The sequence below is a fragment of the Oncorhynchus gorbuscha genome, linkage group LG14 (genome assembly GCF_021184085.1).
Source record: "Oncorhynchus gorbuscha isolate QuinsamMale2020 ecotype Even-year linkage group LG14, OgorEven_v1.0, whole genome shotgun sequence".
Lineage (NCBI taxonomy): Eukaryota > Metazoa > Chordata > Actinopteri > Salmoniformes > Salmonidae > Oncorhynchus > Oncorhynchus gorbuscha.
Window position 1 is genome coordinate 82,629,527 of NC_060186.1, and position 17,251 is coordinate 82,646,777.

General features: G+C 49.8%; 1 protein-coding gene across 2 annotated transcripts in view; it reads left to right on the plus strand.

Annotated features, from left to right (window-relative positions):
• Positions 1-17,251, plus strand: part of nbas (NBAS subunit of NRZ tethering complex) — a 284,978-nt gene that overhangs the window by 188,011 nt on the left and 79,716 nt on the right. For both annotated transcript variants that reach the window (XM_046299129.1, XM_046299130.1), the window contains exons 44-45: positions 583-695; positions 15,608-15,801. In XM_046299129.1, the coding sequence (XP_046155085.1) occupies positions 583-695; positions 15,608-15,801 (307 nt within the window). The remainder of the gene's footprint in view (positions 1-582; positions 696-15,607; positions 15,802-17,251) is intronic.

The window sequence follows — 17,251 nt, forward strand, 5'->3', positions numbered from 1 at the left end:
CCTCCCCTCCTCTCCCTGATTCTCCTCTCCCTGATTCTCCTCTCCCTGATCCTCCTCTCCCTGATCCTCCCCTCCTGTCCCTGATCCTCTCCTCCTCTCCCTGATCCTCCTCTCCCTGATTCTCCCCTCCTCTCCCTGATTCGCCTCTCCCTGATCCTCCTCTCCCTGATCCTCCCCTCCTCTCCCTGATCCTCCTCTCCCTGATCCTCCCCTCCTCTCCCTGATTCTCCTCTCCCTGATCCTCCTCTCCCTGATCCTCCCCTCCTGTCCCTGATCCTCTCCTCCTCTCCCTGATCCTCCTCTCCCTGATTCTCCCCTCCTCTCCCTGATTCTCCTCTCCCTGACCCTCTTCTCCTCTCCCTGATTCTCCCCTCCTCTCCCTGATTCTCCTCTCCTCTCCCTGATTCTCCTCTCCTCTCCCTGATCCTCCCCTCCTCTCCCTGATTCTCTTCTCCTCTCCCTGATTCTCTTCTCCTCTCCCTGATTCTCCTCTCCTCTCCCTGATTCTCCTCTCCTCTCCCTGATTCTCCTCTCCTCTCCCTGATCCTCCCCTCCTCTCCCTGATTCTCCTCTCCTTTCTAGGCTGTTGTATTACTATACCCTGTTGGAGGAGTGTTGTGGATCGTACTGCTCTTCTGTCATCACCCCTGACACTCACATCAAACTGCTCAAGAAGCTCCGCTCCATCACTACCGGTAAGGACATCACTACCGGTAAGGACATCACTACCGGTAAGGAAACAACCAGGGACATCACTACCGGTAAGGACATCACTACCGGTAAGGACATCACTACCGGTAAGGAAACAGCCAGGGACATCACTACCGGTAAGGACATCACTACCGGTAAGGAAACAGCCAGGGACATCACTACCGGTAAGGAAACAACCAGGGACATCACTACCGGTAAGGACATCACTACCGGTAAGGACATCACTACCGGTAAGGACATCACTACCGGTAAGGACATCACTACCGGTAAGGACATCACTACCGGTAAGGACATCACTACCGGTAAGGAAACAACCAGGGATATCACTACCGGTAAGGAAACAACCAGGGACATATGGGACCAGGGCTCTGACACCCTATTCCCTATGCAGGGCACTACTTTAGACCAGGGCTCTGACACCCTATTCCCTATGCAGGGCACTACTTTCGACCAGGGCTCAATGACACCCTATTCCCTATGCAGGGCACTACTTTAGACCAGGGCTCTATGACACCCTATTCCCTATGCAGGGCACTACTTTAGACCAGGGCTCTGACACCCTATTCCCTATGCAGGGCACTACTTTAGACCAGGGCTCTGACACCCTATTCCCTATGCAGGGCACTACTTTAGACCAGGGCTCAATGACACCCTATTCCCTATGCAGGGCACTACTTTAGACCAGGGCTCTATGACACCCTATTCCCTATGCAGGGCACTACTTTAGACCAGGGCTCTACGACACCCTATTCCCTATGCAGGGCACTACTTTAGACCAGGGCTCTATGACACCCTATTCCCTATGCAGGGCACTACTTTAGACCAGGGCTCTATGACACCCTATTCCCTATGCAGGGCACTACTTTAGACCAGGGCTCTGACACCCTATTCCCTATGCAGGGCACTACTTTAGAGCAGGGCTCTATGACACCCTATTCCCTATGCAGGGCACTACTTTAGACCAGGGCTCTATGGCACCCTATTCCCTATGCAGGGCACTACTTTAGAGCAGGGCTCTATGGCACCCTATTCCCTATGCAGGGCACTACTTTAGAGCAGGGCTCTATGGCACCCTATTCCCTATGCAGGGCACTACTTTAGACCAGGGCTCTATGACACCCGATTCCCTATGCAGGGCACTTCTTTAGACCAGGGCTCTATGACACCCTATTCCCTATGCAGGGCACTACTTTAGACCAGGGCTCTACTCTATGACACCCTATTACCTATGCAGGGCACTACTTTTGACCAGGGCTCTATGACACCCTATTCCCTATATAGGGCACTACTTTAGACCAGGGCTCTATGGCACCCTATTCCCTATGCAGGGCACTACTTTAGACCAGGGCTCTATGACACCCTATTCCCTATGCAGGGCACTACTTTAGACCAGGGCTCTATGACACCCTATTCCCTATGCAGGGCACTACTTTAGACCAGGGCTCTCTGACACCCTATTCCCTATGCAGGGCACTACTTTAGACCAGGGCTCTATGACACCCTATTCCCTATGCAGGGCACTACTTTAGACCAGGGCTCTATGACACCCTATTCCCTATGCAGGGCACTACTTTAGACCAGGGCTCTATGACACCCTATTCCCTATGCAGGGCACTACTTTAGACCAGGGCTCTGACACCCTATTCCCTATATAAGGCACTACTTTAGACCAGGGCTCTATGACACCCTATTCCCTATGCAGGGCACTACTTTAGACCAGGGCTCTCTGACACCCTATTCCCTATGCAGGGCACTACTTTAGACCAGGGCTCTATGACACCCTATTCCCTATGCAGGGCACTACTTTAGACCAGGGCTCTATGACACCCTATTCCCTATGCAGGGCACTACTTTAGACCAGGGCTCTATGACACCCTATTCCCTATGCAGGGCTAGACCACTACTTTAGACCAGGGCTCTATGACACCCTATTCCCTATGCAGGGCACTACTTTAGACCAGGGCTCTATGACACCCTATTCCCTATGCAGGGCACTACTTTAGACCAGGGCTCTATGACACCCTATTCCCTATGCAGGGCACTACTTTAGACCAGGGCTCTCTGACACCCTATTCCCTATGCAGGGCACTACTTTAGACCAGGGCTCTGACACCCTATTCCCTATGCAGGGCACTACTTTAGAGCAGGGCTCTATGACACCCTATTCCCTATGCAGGGCACTACTTTAGACCAGGGCTCTATGGCACCCTATTCCCTATGCAGGGCACTACTTTAGAGCAGGGCTCTATGGCACCCTATTCCCTATGCAGGGCACTACTTTAGAGCAGGGCTCTATGGCACCCTATTCCCTATGCAGGGCACTACTTTAGACCAGGGCTCTATGACACCCGATTCCCTATGCAGGGCACTTCTTTAGACCAGGGCTCTATGACACCCTATTCCCTATGCAGGGCACTACTTTAGACCAGGGCTCTACTCTATGACACCCTATTACCTATGCAGGGCACTACTTTTGACCAGGGCTCTATGACACCCTATTCCCTATATAGGGCACTACTTTAGACCAGGGCTCTATGGCAACCTATTCCCTATGCAGGGCACTACTTTAGACCAGGGCTCTATGGCACCCTATTCCCTATGCAGGGCACTACTTTAGACCAGGGCTCTATGGCACCCTATTCCCTATGCAGGGCACTACTTTAGACCAGGGCTCTATGACACCCTATTCCCTATGCAGGGCACTACTTTAGACCAGGGCTCTACTCTATGACACCCCATTACCTATGCAGGGCACTACTTTTGACCAGGGCTCTATGACACCCTATTCCCTATATAGGGCACTACTTTAGACCAGGGCTCTGGCAACCTATTCCCTATGCAGGGCACTACTTTAGACCAGGGCTCTGGCACCCTATTCCCTATGCAGGGCACTACTTTAGACCAGGGCTCTATGACACCCTATTCCCTATATAGGGCACTACTTTAGACCAGGGCTCTATGGCAACCTATTCCCTATGCAGGGCACTACTTTAGACCAGGGCTCTGGCACCCTATTCCCTATGCAGGGCACTACTTTAGACCAGGGCTCTATGGCACCCTATTCCCTATGCAGGGCACTACTTTAGACCAGGGCTCTGGCACCCTATTCCCTATGACCAGGGGCACTACTTTAGACCAGGGCTCTATGGCACCCTATTCCCTATGCAGGGCACTACTTTAGACCAGGGCTCTATGGCACCCTATTCCCTATGCAGGGCACTACTTTAGACCAGGGCTCTATGGCACCCTATTCCCTATGCAGGGCACTACTTTAGACCAGGGCTCTATGGCACCCTATTCCCTATGCAGGGCACTACTTTAGACCAGGGCTCTGACACCCTATTCCCTATATAAGGCACTACTTTAGACCAGGGCTCTATGACACCCTATTCCCTGTACAGGGCACTACTTTAGACCAGGGCTCTATGACACCCTATTCCCTATGCAGGGCACTACTTTAGACCAGGGCTCTATGACACCCTATTCCCTGTGCAGGGCACTACTTTAGACCAGGGCTCTATGACACCCTATTCCCTGTGCAGGGCACTACTTTAGACCAGGGCTCTACGGCACCCTATTCCCTATGCAGGGCACTACTTTAGGCCAGGGCTCTATGACACCCTATTCCCTATGCAGGGCACTACTTTAGACCAGGGCTCTATGACACCCGATTCCCTATGCAGGGCACTACTTTAGACCAGGGCTCTATGACACCCTATTCCCTATGCAGGGCACTACTTTTGACCAGGGCTCTATGACACCCTATTCCCTATATAGGGCACTACTTTAGACCAGGGCTCTATGGCACCCTTTAGACCATTGGCACCCCCTATGCAGGGCACTACTTTAGACCAGGGCTCTGGCACCCTATTCCCTATGCAGGGCACTACTTTAGACCAGGGCTCTATGGCACCCTATTCAGGGCACTATGACCAGGGCACTATTCCCTTTAGACCAGGGCTCTATGGCACCCTATTCCCTATGCAGGGCACTACTTTAGACCAGGGCTCTATGGCACCCTATTCCCTATGCAGGGCACTACTTTAGACCAGGGCTCTATGGCACCCTATTCCCTATGCAGGGCACTACTTTAGAGCAGGGCTCTATGACACCCTATTCCCTATGCAGGGCACTACTTTAGACCAGGGCTCTATGACACCCTATTCCCTATGCAGGGCACTACTTTAGACCAGGGCTCTGACACCCTATTCCCTATCCAGGGCACTACTTTAGACCAGGGCTCTATGACACCCTATTCCCTATGCAGGGCACTACTTTAGACCAGGGCTCTATGACACCCTATTCCCTATGCAGGGCACTACTTTAGACCAGGGCTCTATGACACCCTATTCCCTGTGCAGGGCACTACTTTAGACCAGGGCTCTATGACACCCTATTCCCTGTGCAGGGCACTACTTTAGACCAGGGCTCTACGGCACCCTATTCCCTATGCAGGGCACTACTTTAGGCCAGGGCTCTATGACACCCTATTCCCTATGCAGGGCACTACTTTAGACCAGGGCTCTATGACACCCGATTCCCTATGCAGGGCACTACTTTAGACCAGGGCTCTATGACACCCTATTCCCTATGCAGGGCACTACTTTTGACCAGGGCTCTATGACACCCTATTCCCTATATAGGGCACTACTTTAGACCAGGGCTCTATGGCACCCTATTCCCTATGCAGGGCACTACTTTAGACCAGGGCTCTGGCACCCTATTCCCTATGCAGGGCACTACTTTAGACCAGGGCTCTATGGCACCCTATTCCCTATGCAGGGCACTACTTTAGACCAGGGCTCTATGGCACCCTATTCCCTATGCAGGGCACTACTTTAGACCAGGGCTCTATGACACCCTATTCCCTATGCAGGGCACTACTTTTGAGCAGGGCTCTATGACACCCTATTCCCTATGCAGGGCACTACTTTAGAGCAGGGCTCTATGACACCCTATTCCCTATGCAGGGCACTACTTTAGACCAGGGCTCTATGACAACCTATTCCCTATGCAGGGCTCTATGACACCCTATTCCCTATGCAGGGCACTACTTTAGACCAGGGCTCTATGACACCCTATTCCCTATGCAGGGCACTGCTTTAGACCAGGGCTCTATGACACCCTATTCCCTATTGCAGGGCACTACTTTAGGCCAGGGCTCTATGACACCCTATTCCCTATTGCAGGGCTCTATGACACCCTATTCCCTATGCAGGGCACTACTTTAGACCAGGGCTCTATGACACCCTATTCCCTATGCAGGGCACTGCTTTAGACCAGGGCTCTATGACACCCTATTCCCTATTGCAGGGCACTACTTTAGGCCAGGGCTCTATGACACCCTATTCCCTATTGCAGGGCACTACTTTAGGCCAAGGCTCTATGATGTGTGCGTGTGTGTATCCCGCCCGTGTGTTCAGAACTCGACAGGAAGTTGTCAACAGTATTTGCACGCATCACTTCCTCCCCCCTGTCCCTCGTAACACCAGCCTTTCTACCACACACACCAGTGGCGGCTGGTGACTTAAACAGCGCCACACCTGCAGCTATGGCAAACGACGACATTAACGCACTTGATAAAAAGCAACATTGTGTTGCTCCGTTTGTGTATTTATCAAAGGCCTTTGATTCAGCTGACCGTGAATTGTTGCTTGCTAGACTCAGAAACATTGGTCTCGGTGAAGGGGCAGTACATTGGTTTAGGAACTCATCTTACTGACAGAACACAATGTGTTATATACTGACCATCACAAGTCTGGCTTTCTAGAGATTAATAAAGGTGTCCCTCAGGGTTCCATTTTAGCTCCTGTGTTGTTCTCAATTTTTGTATTAATGATTTGGGAACTGGGATGCAACCAGCAAAGATACATCTATATACAAATGACACAGTCATCTCTTTATGTAATTCCTTCTCTGGTTCAGGCTGTTGAAGAGATCCACGCTGCTTTTCAGTCACTGTAGGCCTCCCTTTATGGTCTCAAACCTGGTCTTGAATGTACAAAAAACTAAATGCATGACCTTTACCAGAGTTAGAACTCTGCCAGAGAAGGTTAGGATTGTCACATCTGGTGGCTCATCCATTGGAAAAGTGTCATGCTACACATACCTAGGTATCTGGTTGGATGACAAGTTGTCCTTTAAAGTTCATGTGGATAATGTTGTGACAAAGCTTAAATTTAAATTATTTTCATAATAAGGCTTGCTTCCCGCTTATGGCTAGAAAGAAGCGTGTTCAGGCCACTTTTCTCTCTGTAATTGATTATGGTTGTTGTATATGCATGCAGCCTCCTCTGTCTAACAGAGACTGGACTCTGTTTATCATGCAGCCTCCTCTGTCTGGCAGAGACTGGACTCTGTTTATCATGCAGCCTCCTCTGTCTAACAGAGACTGGACTCTGTTTATCATGCAGCCTCCTCTGTCTAACAGAGACTGGACTCTGTTTATCATGCAGCCTCCTCTGTCTGACATGCAGCCTCCTCTGTCTGACAGAGACTGGACTCTGTTTATCATGCAGCCTCCTCTGTTTATCATGCAGCCTCCTCTGTTTATCATGCAGCCTCCTCTGTCTGACTGAGACTGGACTCTGTTTATCATGCAGCCTCCTCTGTCTGACAGAGACTGGACTCTGTTTATCATGCAGCCTCCTCTGTCTTACAGAGACTGGACTCTGTTTATCATGCAGCCTCATCTGTCTGACAGAGACTGGACTCTGTTTATCATGCAACCTCCTCTGTCTAATAGATACTGGACTCTGTTTATCATGCAGCCTCCTCTGTTTATCATGCAGCCTCCTCTGTCTAATAGATACTGGACTCTGTTTATCATGCAGCCTCCTCTGTCTAATAGAGACTGGACTCTGTTTATCATGCAGCCTCCTCTGTCTGACATGCAGCCTCCTCTGTCTGACAGAGACTGGACTCTGTTTATCATGCAGCCTCCTCTGTCTGACAGAGACTGGACTCTGTTTATCATGCAGCCTCCTCTGTCTAATAGATACTGGACTCTGTTTATCATGCAGCCTCCTCTGTCTGACAGAGACTGGACTCTGTTTATCATGCAGCCTCCTCTGTCTGACATGCAGCCTCCTCTGTCTGACAGAGACTGGACTCTGTTTATCATGCAGCCTCCTCTGTCTGACATGCAGCCTCCTCTGTCTGACATGCAGCCTCCTCTGTCTGACAGAGACTGGACTCTGTTTATCATGCAGCCTCCTCTGTCTGACATGCAGCCTCCTCTGTCTGACAGAGACTGGACTCTGTTTATCATGCAGCCTCCTCTGTCTGACAGAGACTGGACTCTGTTTATCATGCAGCCTCCTCTGTCTAATAGATACTGGACTCTGTTTATCATGCAGCCTCCTCTGTCTGACAGAGACTGGACTCTGTTTATCATGCAGCCTCCTCTGTCTGACAGAGACTGGACTCTGTTTATCATGCATCCTCCTCTGTCTGACAGACTGGACTCTGTTTATCATGCAGCCTCCTCTGTCTTACAGAGACTGGACTCTGTTTATCATGCAGCCTCCTCTGTCTTACAGCCTCCTCTGTCTTACAGCCTCCTCTGTTTATCATGCAGCCTCCTCTGTTTATCATACAGCCTCCTCTGTTTATCATACAGCCTCCTCTGTCTAACCCACTAGCAGGTAAACTCCCTCTTTACCTCTGTAGTCTGGTCTCCTTCACCACCAGCAGGTAAACTCCCTCTGTAGTCTGGTCTCCTTCACCACCAGCAGGTAAACTCCCTCTGTAGTCTGGTCTCCTTCACCACCAGCAGGTAAACTCCCTCTGTAGTCTGGTCTCCTTCACCACCAGCAGGTAAACTCTCTCTGTAGTCTGGTCTCCTTCCCTACCAGCAGGTAAACTCCCTCTGTAGTCTGGTCTCCTTCCCCACCAGCAGGTAAACTCCCTCTGTAGTCTGGTCTCCTTCACCACCAGCAGGTAAACTCCCTCTGTAGTCTGGTCTCCTTCCCCACCAGCAGGTAAACTCTCTCTGTAGTCTGGTCTCCTTCCCCACCAGCAGGTAAACTCCCTCTGTAGTCTGGTCTCCTTCACCAACAGCAGGTAAACTCCCTCTTTACCTCTGTAGTCTGGTCTCCTTCACCACCAGCAGGTAAACTCCCTCTGTAGTCTGGTCTCCTTCACCACCAGCAGGTAAACTCCCTCTGTAGTCTGGTCTCCTTCACCAACAGCAGGTAAACTCCCTCTTTACCTCTGTAGTCTGGTCTCCTTCACCACCAGCAGGTAAACTCCCTCTTTACCTCTGTAGTCTGGTCTCCTTCACCACCAGCAGGTAAACTCCCTCTGTAGTCTGGTCTCCTTCACCACCAGCAGGTAAACTCCCTCTGTAGTCTGGTCTCCTTCACCACCAGCAGGTAAACTCCCTCTGTAGTCTGGTCTCCTTCACCACCAGCAGGTAAACTCCCTCTGTAGTCTGGTCTCCTTCCCCACCAGCAGGTAAACTCTCTCTGTAGTCTGGTCTCCTTCCCCACCAGCAGGTAAACTCCCTCTGTAGTCTGGTCTCCTTCACCAACAGCAGGTAAACTCCCTCTTTACCTCTGTAGTCTGGTCTCCTTCACCACCAGCAGGTAAACTCCCTCTTTACCTCTGTAGTCTGGTCTCCTTCACCACCAGCAGGTAAACTCCCTCTGTAGTCTGGTCTCCTTCACCACCAGCAGGTAAACTCCCTCTTTACCTCTGTAGTCTGGTCTCCTTCACCACCAGCAGGTAAACTCCCTCTTTACCTCTGTAGTCTGGTCTCCTTCCCCACCAGCAGGTAAACTCCCTCTTTACCTCTGTAGTCTGGTCTCCTTCACCACCAGCAGGTAAACTCCCTCTTTACCTCTGTAGTCTGGTCTCCTTCCCCACCAGCAGGTAAACTCCCTCTGTAGTCTGGTCTCCTTCCCCACCAGCAGGTAAACTCCCTCTGTAGTCTGGTCTCCTTCACCACCAGCAGGTAAACTCCCTCTGTAGTCTGGTCTCCTTCACCACCAGCAGGTAAACTCCCTCTGTAGTCTGGTCTCCTTCACCACCAGCAGGTAAACTCCCTCTTTACCTCTGTAGTCTGGTCTCCTTCACCACCAGCAGGTAAACTCCCTCTGTAGTCTGGTCTCCTTCACCACCAGCAGGTAAACTCCCTCTGTAGTCTGGTCTCCTTCCCCACCAGCAGGTAAACTCCCTCTGTAGTCTGGTCTCCTTCCCCACCAGCAGGTAAACTCCCTCTTTACCTCTGTAGTCTGGTCTCCTTCCCCACCAGCAGGTAAACTCCCTCTGTAGTCTGGTCTCCTTCACCACCAGCAGGTAAACTCCCTCTGTAGTCTGGTCTCCTTCACCACCAGCAGGTAAACTCTCTCTGTAGTCTGGTCTCCTTCCCCACCAGCAGGTAAACTCCCTCTTTACCTCTGTAGTCTGGTCTCCTTCCCCACCAGCAGGTAAACTCCCTCTGTAGTCTGGTCTCCTTCACCACCAGCAGGTAAACTCCCTCTTTACCTCTGTAGTCTGGTCTCCTTCACCACCAGCAGGTAAACTCCTCTTTACCTCTGTAGTCTGGTCTCCTTCCCCACCAGCAGGTAAACTCCCTCTGTAGTCTGGTCTCCTTCACCACCAGCAGGTAAACTCCCTCTTTCCTCTGTAGTCTGGTCTCCTTCACCACCAGCAGGTAAACTCCCTCTGTAGTCTGGTCTCCTTCACCACCAGCAGGTAAACTCCCTCTGTAGTCTGGTCTCCTTCACCACCAGCAGGTAAACTCCCTCTGTAGTCTGGTCTCCTTCACCACCAGCAGGTAAACTCCCTCTGTAGTCTGGTCTCCTTCACCACCAGCAGGTAAACTCCCTCTGTAGTCTGGTCTCCTTCACCACCAGCAGGTAAACTCCCTCTGTAGTCTGGTCTCCCTCACCACCAGCAGGTAAACTCTCTCTGTAGTCTGGTCTCCTTCACCACCAGCAGGTAAACTCCCTCTGTAGTCTGGTCTCCTTCACCACCAGCAGGTAAACTCCTCTTTACCTCTGTAGTCTGGTCTCCTTCACCACCAGCAGGTAAACTCCCTCTTTGCCTCTGTAGTCTGGTCTCCTTCCCCACCAGCAGGTAAACTCCCTCTTTACCTCTGTAGTCTGGTCTCCTTCACCACCAGCAGGTAAACTCCCTCTGTAGTCTGGTCTCCTTCACCACCAGCAGGTAAACTCCCTCTGTAGTCTGGTCTCCTTCCCCACCAGCAGGTAAACTCCCTCTGTAGTCTGGTCTCCTTCACCACCAGCAGGTAAACTCCCTCTGTAGTCTGGTCTCCTTCACCACCAGCAGGTAAACTCCCTCTGTAGTCTGGTCTCCTTCCCCACCAGCAGGTAAACTCCCTCTGTAGTCTGGTCTCCTTCCCCACCAGCAGGTAAACTCCCTCTTTACCTCTGTAGTCTGGTCTCCTTCCCCACCAGCAGGTAAACTCCCTCTGTAGTCTGGTCTCCTTCACCACCAGCAGGTAAACTCTCTCTGTAGTCTGGTCTCCTTCACCACCAGCAGGTAAACTCCCTCTGTAGTCTGGTCTCCTTCACCACCAGCAGGTAAACTCTCTCTGTAGTCTGGTCTCCTTCCCCACCAGCAGGTAAACTCCCTCTTTACCTCTGTAGTCTGGTCTCCTTCACCACCAGCAGGTAAACTCCCTCTGTAGTCTGGTCTCCTTCACCACCAGCAGGTAAACTCTCTCTGTAGTCTGGTCTCCTTCCCCACCAGCAGGTAAACTCCCTCTTTACCTCTGTAGTCTGGTCTCCTTCCCCACCAGCAGGTAAACTCCCTCTGTAGTCTGGTCTCCTTCACCACCAGCAGGTAAACTCCCTCTTTACCTCTGTAGTCTGGTCTCCTTCACCACCAGCAGGTAAACTCCCTCTTTACCTCTGTAGTCTGGTCTCCTTCCCCACCAGCAGGTAAACTCCCTCTGTAGTCTGGTCTCCTTCACCACCAGCAGGTAAACTCCTCTTTACCTCTGTAGTCTGGTCTCCTTCACCACCAGCAGGTAAACTCCCTCTGTAGTCTGGTCTCCTTCACCACCAGCAGGTAAACTCCCTCTGTAGTCTGGTCTCCTTCACCACCAGCAGGTAAACTCCCTCTGTAGTCTGGTCTCCTTCACCACCAGCAGGTAAACTCCCTCTGTAGTCTGGTCTCCTTCACCACCAGCAGGTAAACTCCTCTGTAGTCTGGTCTCCTTCACCACCAGCAGGTAAACTCCCTCTGTAGTCTGGTCTCCTTCACCACCAGCAGGTAAACTCCCTCTGTAGTCTGGTCTCCTTCACCACCAGCAGGTAAACTCCCTCTGTAGTCTGGTCTCCTTCACCACCAGCAGGTAAACTCCCTCTGTAGTCTGGTCTCCTTCACCACCAGCAGGTAAACTCCCTCTGTAGTCTGGTCTCCTTCACCACCAGCAGGTAAACTCCCTCTGTAGTCTGGTCTCCTTCACCACCAGCAGGTAAACTCCCTCTGTAGTCTGGTCTCCTTCACCACCAGCAGGTAAACTCTCTCTGTAGTCTGGTCTCCTTCCCCACCAGCAGGTAAACTCCCTCTTTACCTCTGTAGTCTGGTCTCCTTCCCCACCAGCAGGTAAACTCCCTCTGTAGTCTGGTCTCCTTCACCACCAGCAGGTAAACTCCCTCTTTACCTCTGTAGTCTGGTCTCCTTCACCACCAGCAGGTAAACTCCCTCTTTACCTCTGTAGTCTGGTCTCCTTCCCCACCAGCAGGTAAACTCCCTCTGTAGTCTGGTCTCCTTCACCACCAGCAGGTAAACTCCCTCTTTACCTCTGTAGTCTGGTCTCCTTCACCACCAGCAGGTAAACTCCCTCTGTAGTCTGGTCTCCTTCACCACCAGCAGGTAAACTCCCTCTGTAGTCTGGTCTCCTTCACCACCAGCAGGTAAACTCCCTCTGTAGTCTGGTCTCCTTCACCACCAGCAGGTAAACTCCCTCTGTAGTCTGGTCTCCCTCACCACCAGCAGGTAAACTCTCTCTGTAGTCTGGTCTCCTTCACCACCAGCAGGTAAACTCCCTCTGTAGTCTGGTCTCCTTCACCACCAGCAGGTAAACTCCCTCTGTAGTCTGGTCTCCTTCACCACCAGCAGGTAAACTCCCTCTGTAGTCTGGTCTCCTTCACCACCAGCAGGTAAACTCCTCTGTAGTCTGGTCTCCTTCAGCAGCAGGTAAACTCCCTCTGTAGTCTGGTCTCCCTCACCACCAGCAGGTAAACTCTCTCTGTAGTCTGGTCTCCTTCACCACCAGCAGGTAAACTCCCTCTGTAGTCTGGTCTCCTTCACCACCAGCAGGTAAACTCCCTCTTTACCTCTGTAGTCTGGTCTCCTTCACCACCAGCAGGTAAACTCCCTCTTTGCCTCTGTAGTCTGGTCTCCTTCACCACCAGCAGGTAAACTCCCTCTGTAGTCTGGTCTCCTTCACCACCAGCAGGTAAACTCCCTCTTTACCTCTGTAGTCTGGTCTCCTTCACCACCAGCAGGTAAACTCCCTCTTTACCTCTGTAGTCTGGTCTCCTTCACCACCAGCAGGTAAACTCCCTCTGTAGTCTGGTCTCCTTCACCACCAGCAGGTAAACTCCCTCTTTACCTCTGTAGTCTGGTCTCCTTCACCACCAGCAGGTAAACTCCCTCTTTGCCTCTGTAGTCTGGTCTCCTTCACCACCAGCAGGTAAACTCCCTCTTTACCTCTGTAGTCTGGTCTCCTTCACCACCAGCAGGTAAACTCCCTCTTTACCTCTGTAGTCTGGTCTCCTTCACCACCAAGGTGGTTGCTATGTTACCATACCCGGTCTGCTAGGTGGTTGCTATGTTACCATACCCGGTCTGCTAGGTGGTTGCTATGTTACCATACCCGGTCTGCTAGGTGGTTGATATGTTACCATACCCGGTCTGCTAGGTGGTTGATATGTTACCATACCCGGTCTGCTAGGTGGTTGCTATGTTACCATACCCGGTCTGCTAGGTGGTTGCTATGTTACCATACCCGGTCTGCTAGGTGGTTGCTATGTAACCATACCCGGTCTGCTAGGTGGTTGCTATGTTACCATACCCGGTCTGCTAGGTGGTTGCTATGTTACCATACCCGGTCTGCTAGGTGGTTGATATGTTACCATACCCGGTCTGCTAGGTGGTTGCTATGTTACCATACCCGGTCTGCTAGGTGGTTGCTATGTTACCATACCCGGTCTGCTAGGTGGTTGCTATGTTACCATACCCGGTCTGCTAGGTGGTTGCTATGTTACCATACCCGGTCTGCTAGGTGGTTGATATGTTACCATACCCGGTCTGCTAGGTGGTTGATATGTTACCATACCCGGTCTGCTAGGTGGTTGCTATGTTACCATACCCGGTCTGCTAGGTGGTTGCTATGTAACCATACCCGGTCTGCTAGGTGGTTGATATGTTACCATACCCGGTCTGCTAGGTGGTTGCTATGTTACCATACCCGGTCTGCTAGGTGGTTGCTATGTTACCATACCCGGTCTGCTAGGTGGTTGCTATGTAACCATACCCGGTATGCTAGGTGGTTGCTATGCTTCATCTAGATGTGTTAGTGCCTCTGAATGGAATAGTCTAGAATCCATGCCTCATCTAGATGTGTTAGTGACGCTGAATCGATTTAATATATTGATGGGAGAGACTGTTACAGAGGAGTGTAACACCAGTCTCAACAGTGAAGAGGCGACTCTGGGATGCTGGCCTTCTAGGCAGAGTTCCTCTGTCCAGTCTCAACGTCAACAGTGAAGAGGCGACTCTGGGATGCTGGCCTTCTAGGCAGAGTTCCTCTGTCCAGTCTCAACGTCAACAGTGAAGAGGCGACTCTGGGATGCTGGCCTTCTAGGCAGAGTTCCTCTGTCCAGTCTCAACGTCAACAGTGAAGAGGCGACTCTGGGATGCTGGCCTTCTAGGCAGAGTTCCTCTGTCCAGTCTCAACGTCAACAGTGAAGAGGCGACTCTGGGATGCTGGCCTTCTAGGCAGAGTTCCTCTGTCCAGTGTCTGTGTTCTTTTGCCCACCTTAATATTTTTATTTTTATTGGCCAGTCTGAGAGATGGCTCTTTCTTTGCAACTCTGCCTAGAAGGCCATCGTCCCGGAGTCGCCTCTTCACTGTTGACGTTGAGACTGGTGTTTTGCGGGTACTATTTAATGAAGCTGCCAGTTGAGGACATGTGAGGAGTCTGTTTCTCAAACTAGACACTCTAATGTACTTGTCCTCTTGCTCAGTTGTGCACCGGGGCCTCCCACTCCTCTTTCTATTCTTGTTAGGCCCAGTTTGTGCTGTTCTTTGAAGGGAGTAGTACACAGTGTTGTACGAGATCTTCAGTTTCTTGGAAATTTCTCACATGGAATAGCCTTCATTTCTCAGAACAAGAATAGACTGATGAGTTTCAGAAGAAAGTTCTTTGTTTCTGGCCATTTTGAGCCTGTAATCGAACCCACAAATGCTGATGCTCCAGATACTCAACTAGTCCAAAGAAGGCCAGTTGTATTGCTTCTTTAATCAGAACAACATTTTTCATCTGTGCTAATATAATTGCAAACAAGTTTTCTCATGATCAATTAGCCTTTTAAAATTATAAACTTGGATTAGCTAACACAAAGTGCCATTGGAACACAGGAGTGATGGTTGCTGATAATGGGTCTCTGTTCCCCTATGTAGATATTCCATAAAAATCTGCCGTTTCCAGCTACAATAGTCATTTACAACATTAACAATGTCTACACTGTGTTTCTGATCATTTTGATGTTATTTTAATGGACAAAAATTTAGCTTTTCTTTCTAAGTGACCCCAACCTTTTGAGTGGTAGTGTCTATATTTCTATATGTCATTTTAACTGTATCGTTAGATATCTGTTTCCTCTGTAATGGTAAAGTTATATGTTCCCTCAGGGCTGGACTACCGTAAGATGACCGATGAGGTGTCGGATCCCCTGGCCGCTCTGGAACCCGTTCTAACCAGTCAGAATGTCCTGTCCATCTCCAAACTGGCCAATCGGCTCCCTCGCCCAGGAGGGGGTGTGGTTTCTGCTAGCGCAGTGCACGCAACCTGGCTAAGGAAGCTGTTCTGGAGGGGAGACCCACAGGTATGTATTTATCTACCTGGCTAAGGAAGCTGTTCTCGAGGGGAGACCCAGAACCTTTATTTAAACTGAGACAGATTTTTTAAATGAACCCTGTAATACAACAATTAACACAATGCACATTAACTTGTTGTGTCGAGCAAACCTGTATCCGGGAGCGTAATCATAGCCTCAAGCTCATTACCATAACGCAACATTAACTATTCATGAAAATCGCAAATGAAATGAAAGAAATATATTGGCTCACAAGCTTAGCCTTTTGTTAACAACACTGTCATCTCAGATTTTCAAAATATGCTTTTCAACCAAAGCTACACAAGCATTTGTGTAAGAGTATTGATAGCCTAGCATAGCATTAAGCTGAGCATTCAGCAGGCAACATTTTCACAAAAACAAGAAAAGCATTCAAGTAAAATCATTTACCTTTGAAGAACTTCAGATGTTTTCAATGAGGAGACTCTCAGTTAGATAGCAGATGTTCATTTTTTTCCAAAAAGATGATTTGTGTAGGAGAAATCGCTCCGTTTTGTTCATCACGTTTGGCCAAGAAAAAACCCAGAAAATTCAGTCATTACAACGGCGAACTTTTTTCCAAATTAACTCCATAATATCGACAGAAACATGGCAAACATTGTTTAGAATCAATCCTCAAGGTGTTTTTCACATATCTATTCGATGATAAATCATTCGTGGCAGTTGGGTTTCTCCTCGGAAGCAAGTGGAAAAATACACGCAGCTGGAGATTACACAATAATTCCGACAGAGGACACCAAGTGAGCACCTGGTAGATGTAGTCTCTTATGGTCAATCTTCCAATCATATGCCTACAAACACGTCACAATGCTGCAGACACCTTGGAGAAACGACAGAAAGTGTAAGCTCATTCCTGGCCCATTCACAGCCATATAAGGAGACATTGGAACACGGCGCCTTCAAAATCTGGCTCACTTCCTGTTTGAAATTTCATCTTGGTTTCGCCTGTAGCATTAGTTCTGGGGCACTCACAGACAATATCTTTGCAGTTTTGGAAACGTCAGAGTGTTTACATTCCAAAGCTGTCAATTATATGCATAGTCGAGCATCTTTTCGTGACAAAATATCTTGTTTCAAAAAGGGAACTTTTTTTTATCCAAAAATTAAAAGAGCGCCCACTATATCCAAGAAGTTAAATATGAAATTAAACCAATAAATAATTATAATAACAATAAAATCAAACAGTTTCCAACAACAGAAGAAGTAGTAGTGGTGTTGTAGTAGTGGTGTTATAGTAGTGGTGTTATAGTAGTGGTGTTATAGTAGTGTTATAGTAGTGGTGTTATAGTAGTGGTGTTATAGTAGTGGTGTTATAGTAGTGGTGTTATAGTAGTGGTGTTATAGTAGTGGTGTTATAGTAGTGGTGTTATAGTAGTGGTAGTTACTGGTTATAGTAGTGGTGTTATAGTAGTGGTAGTGT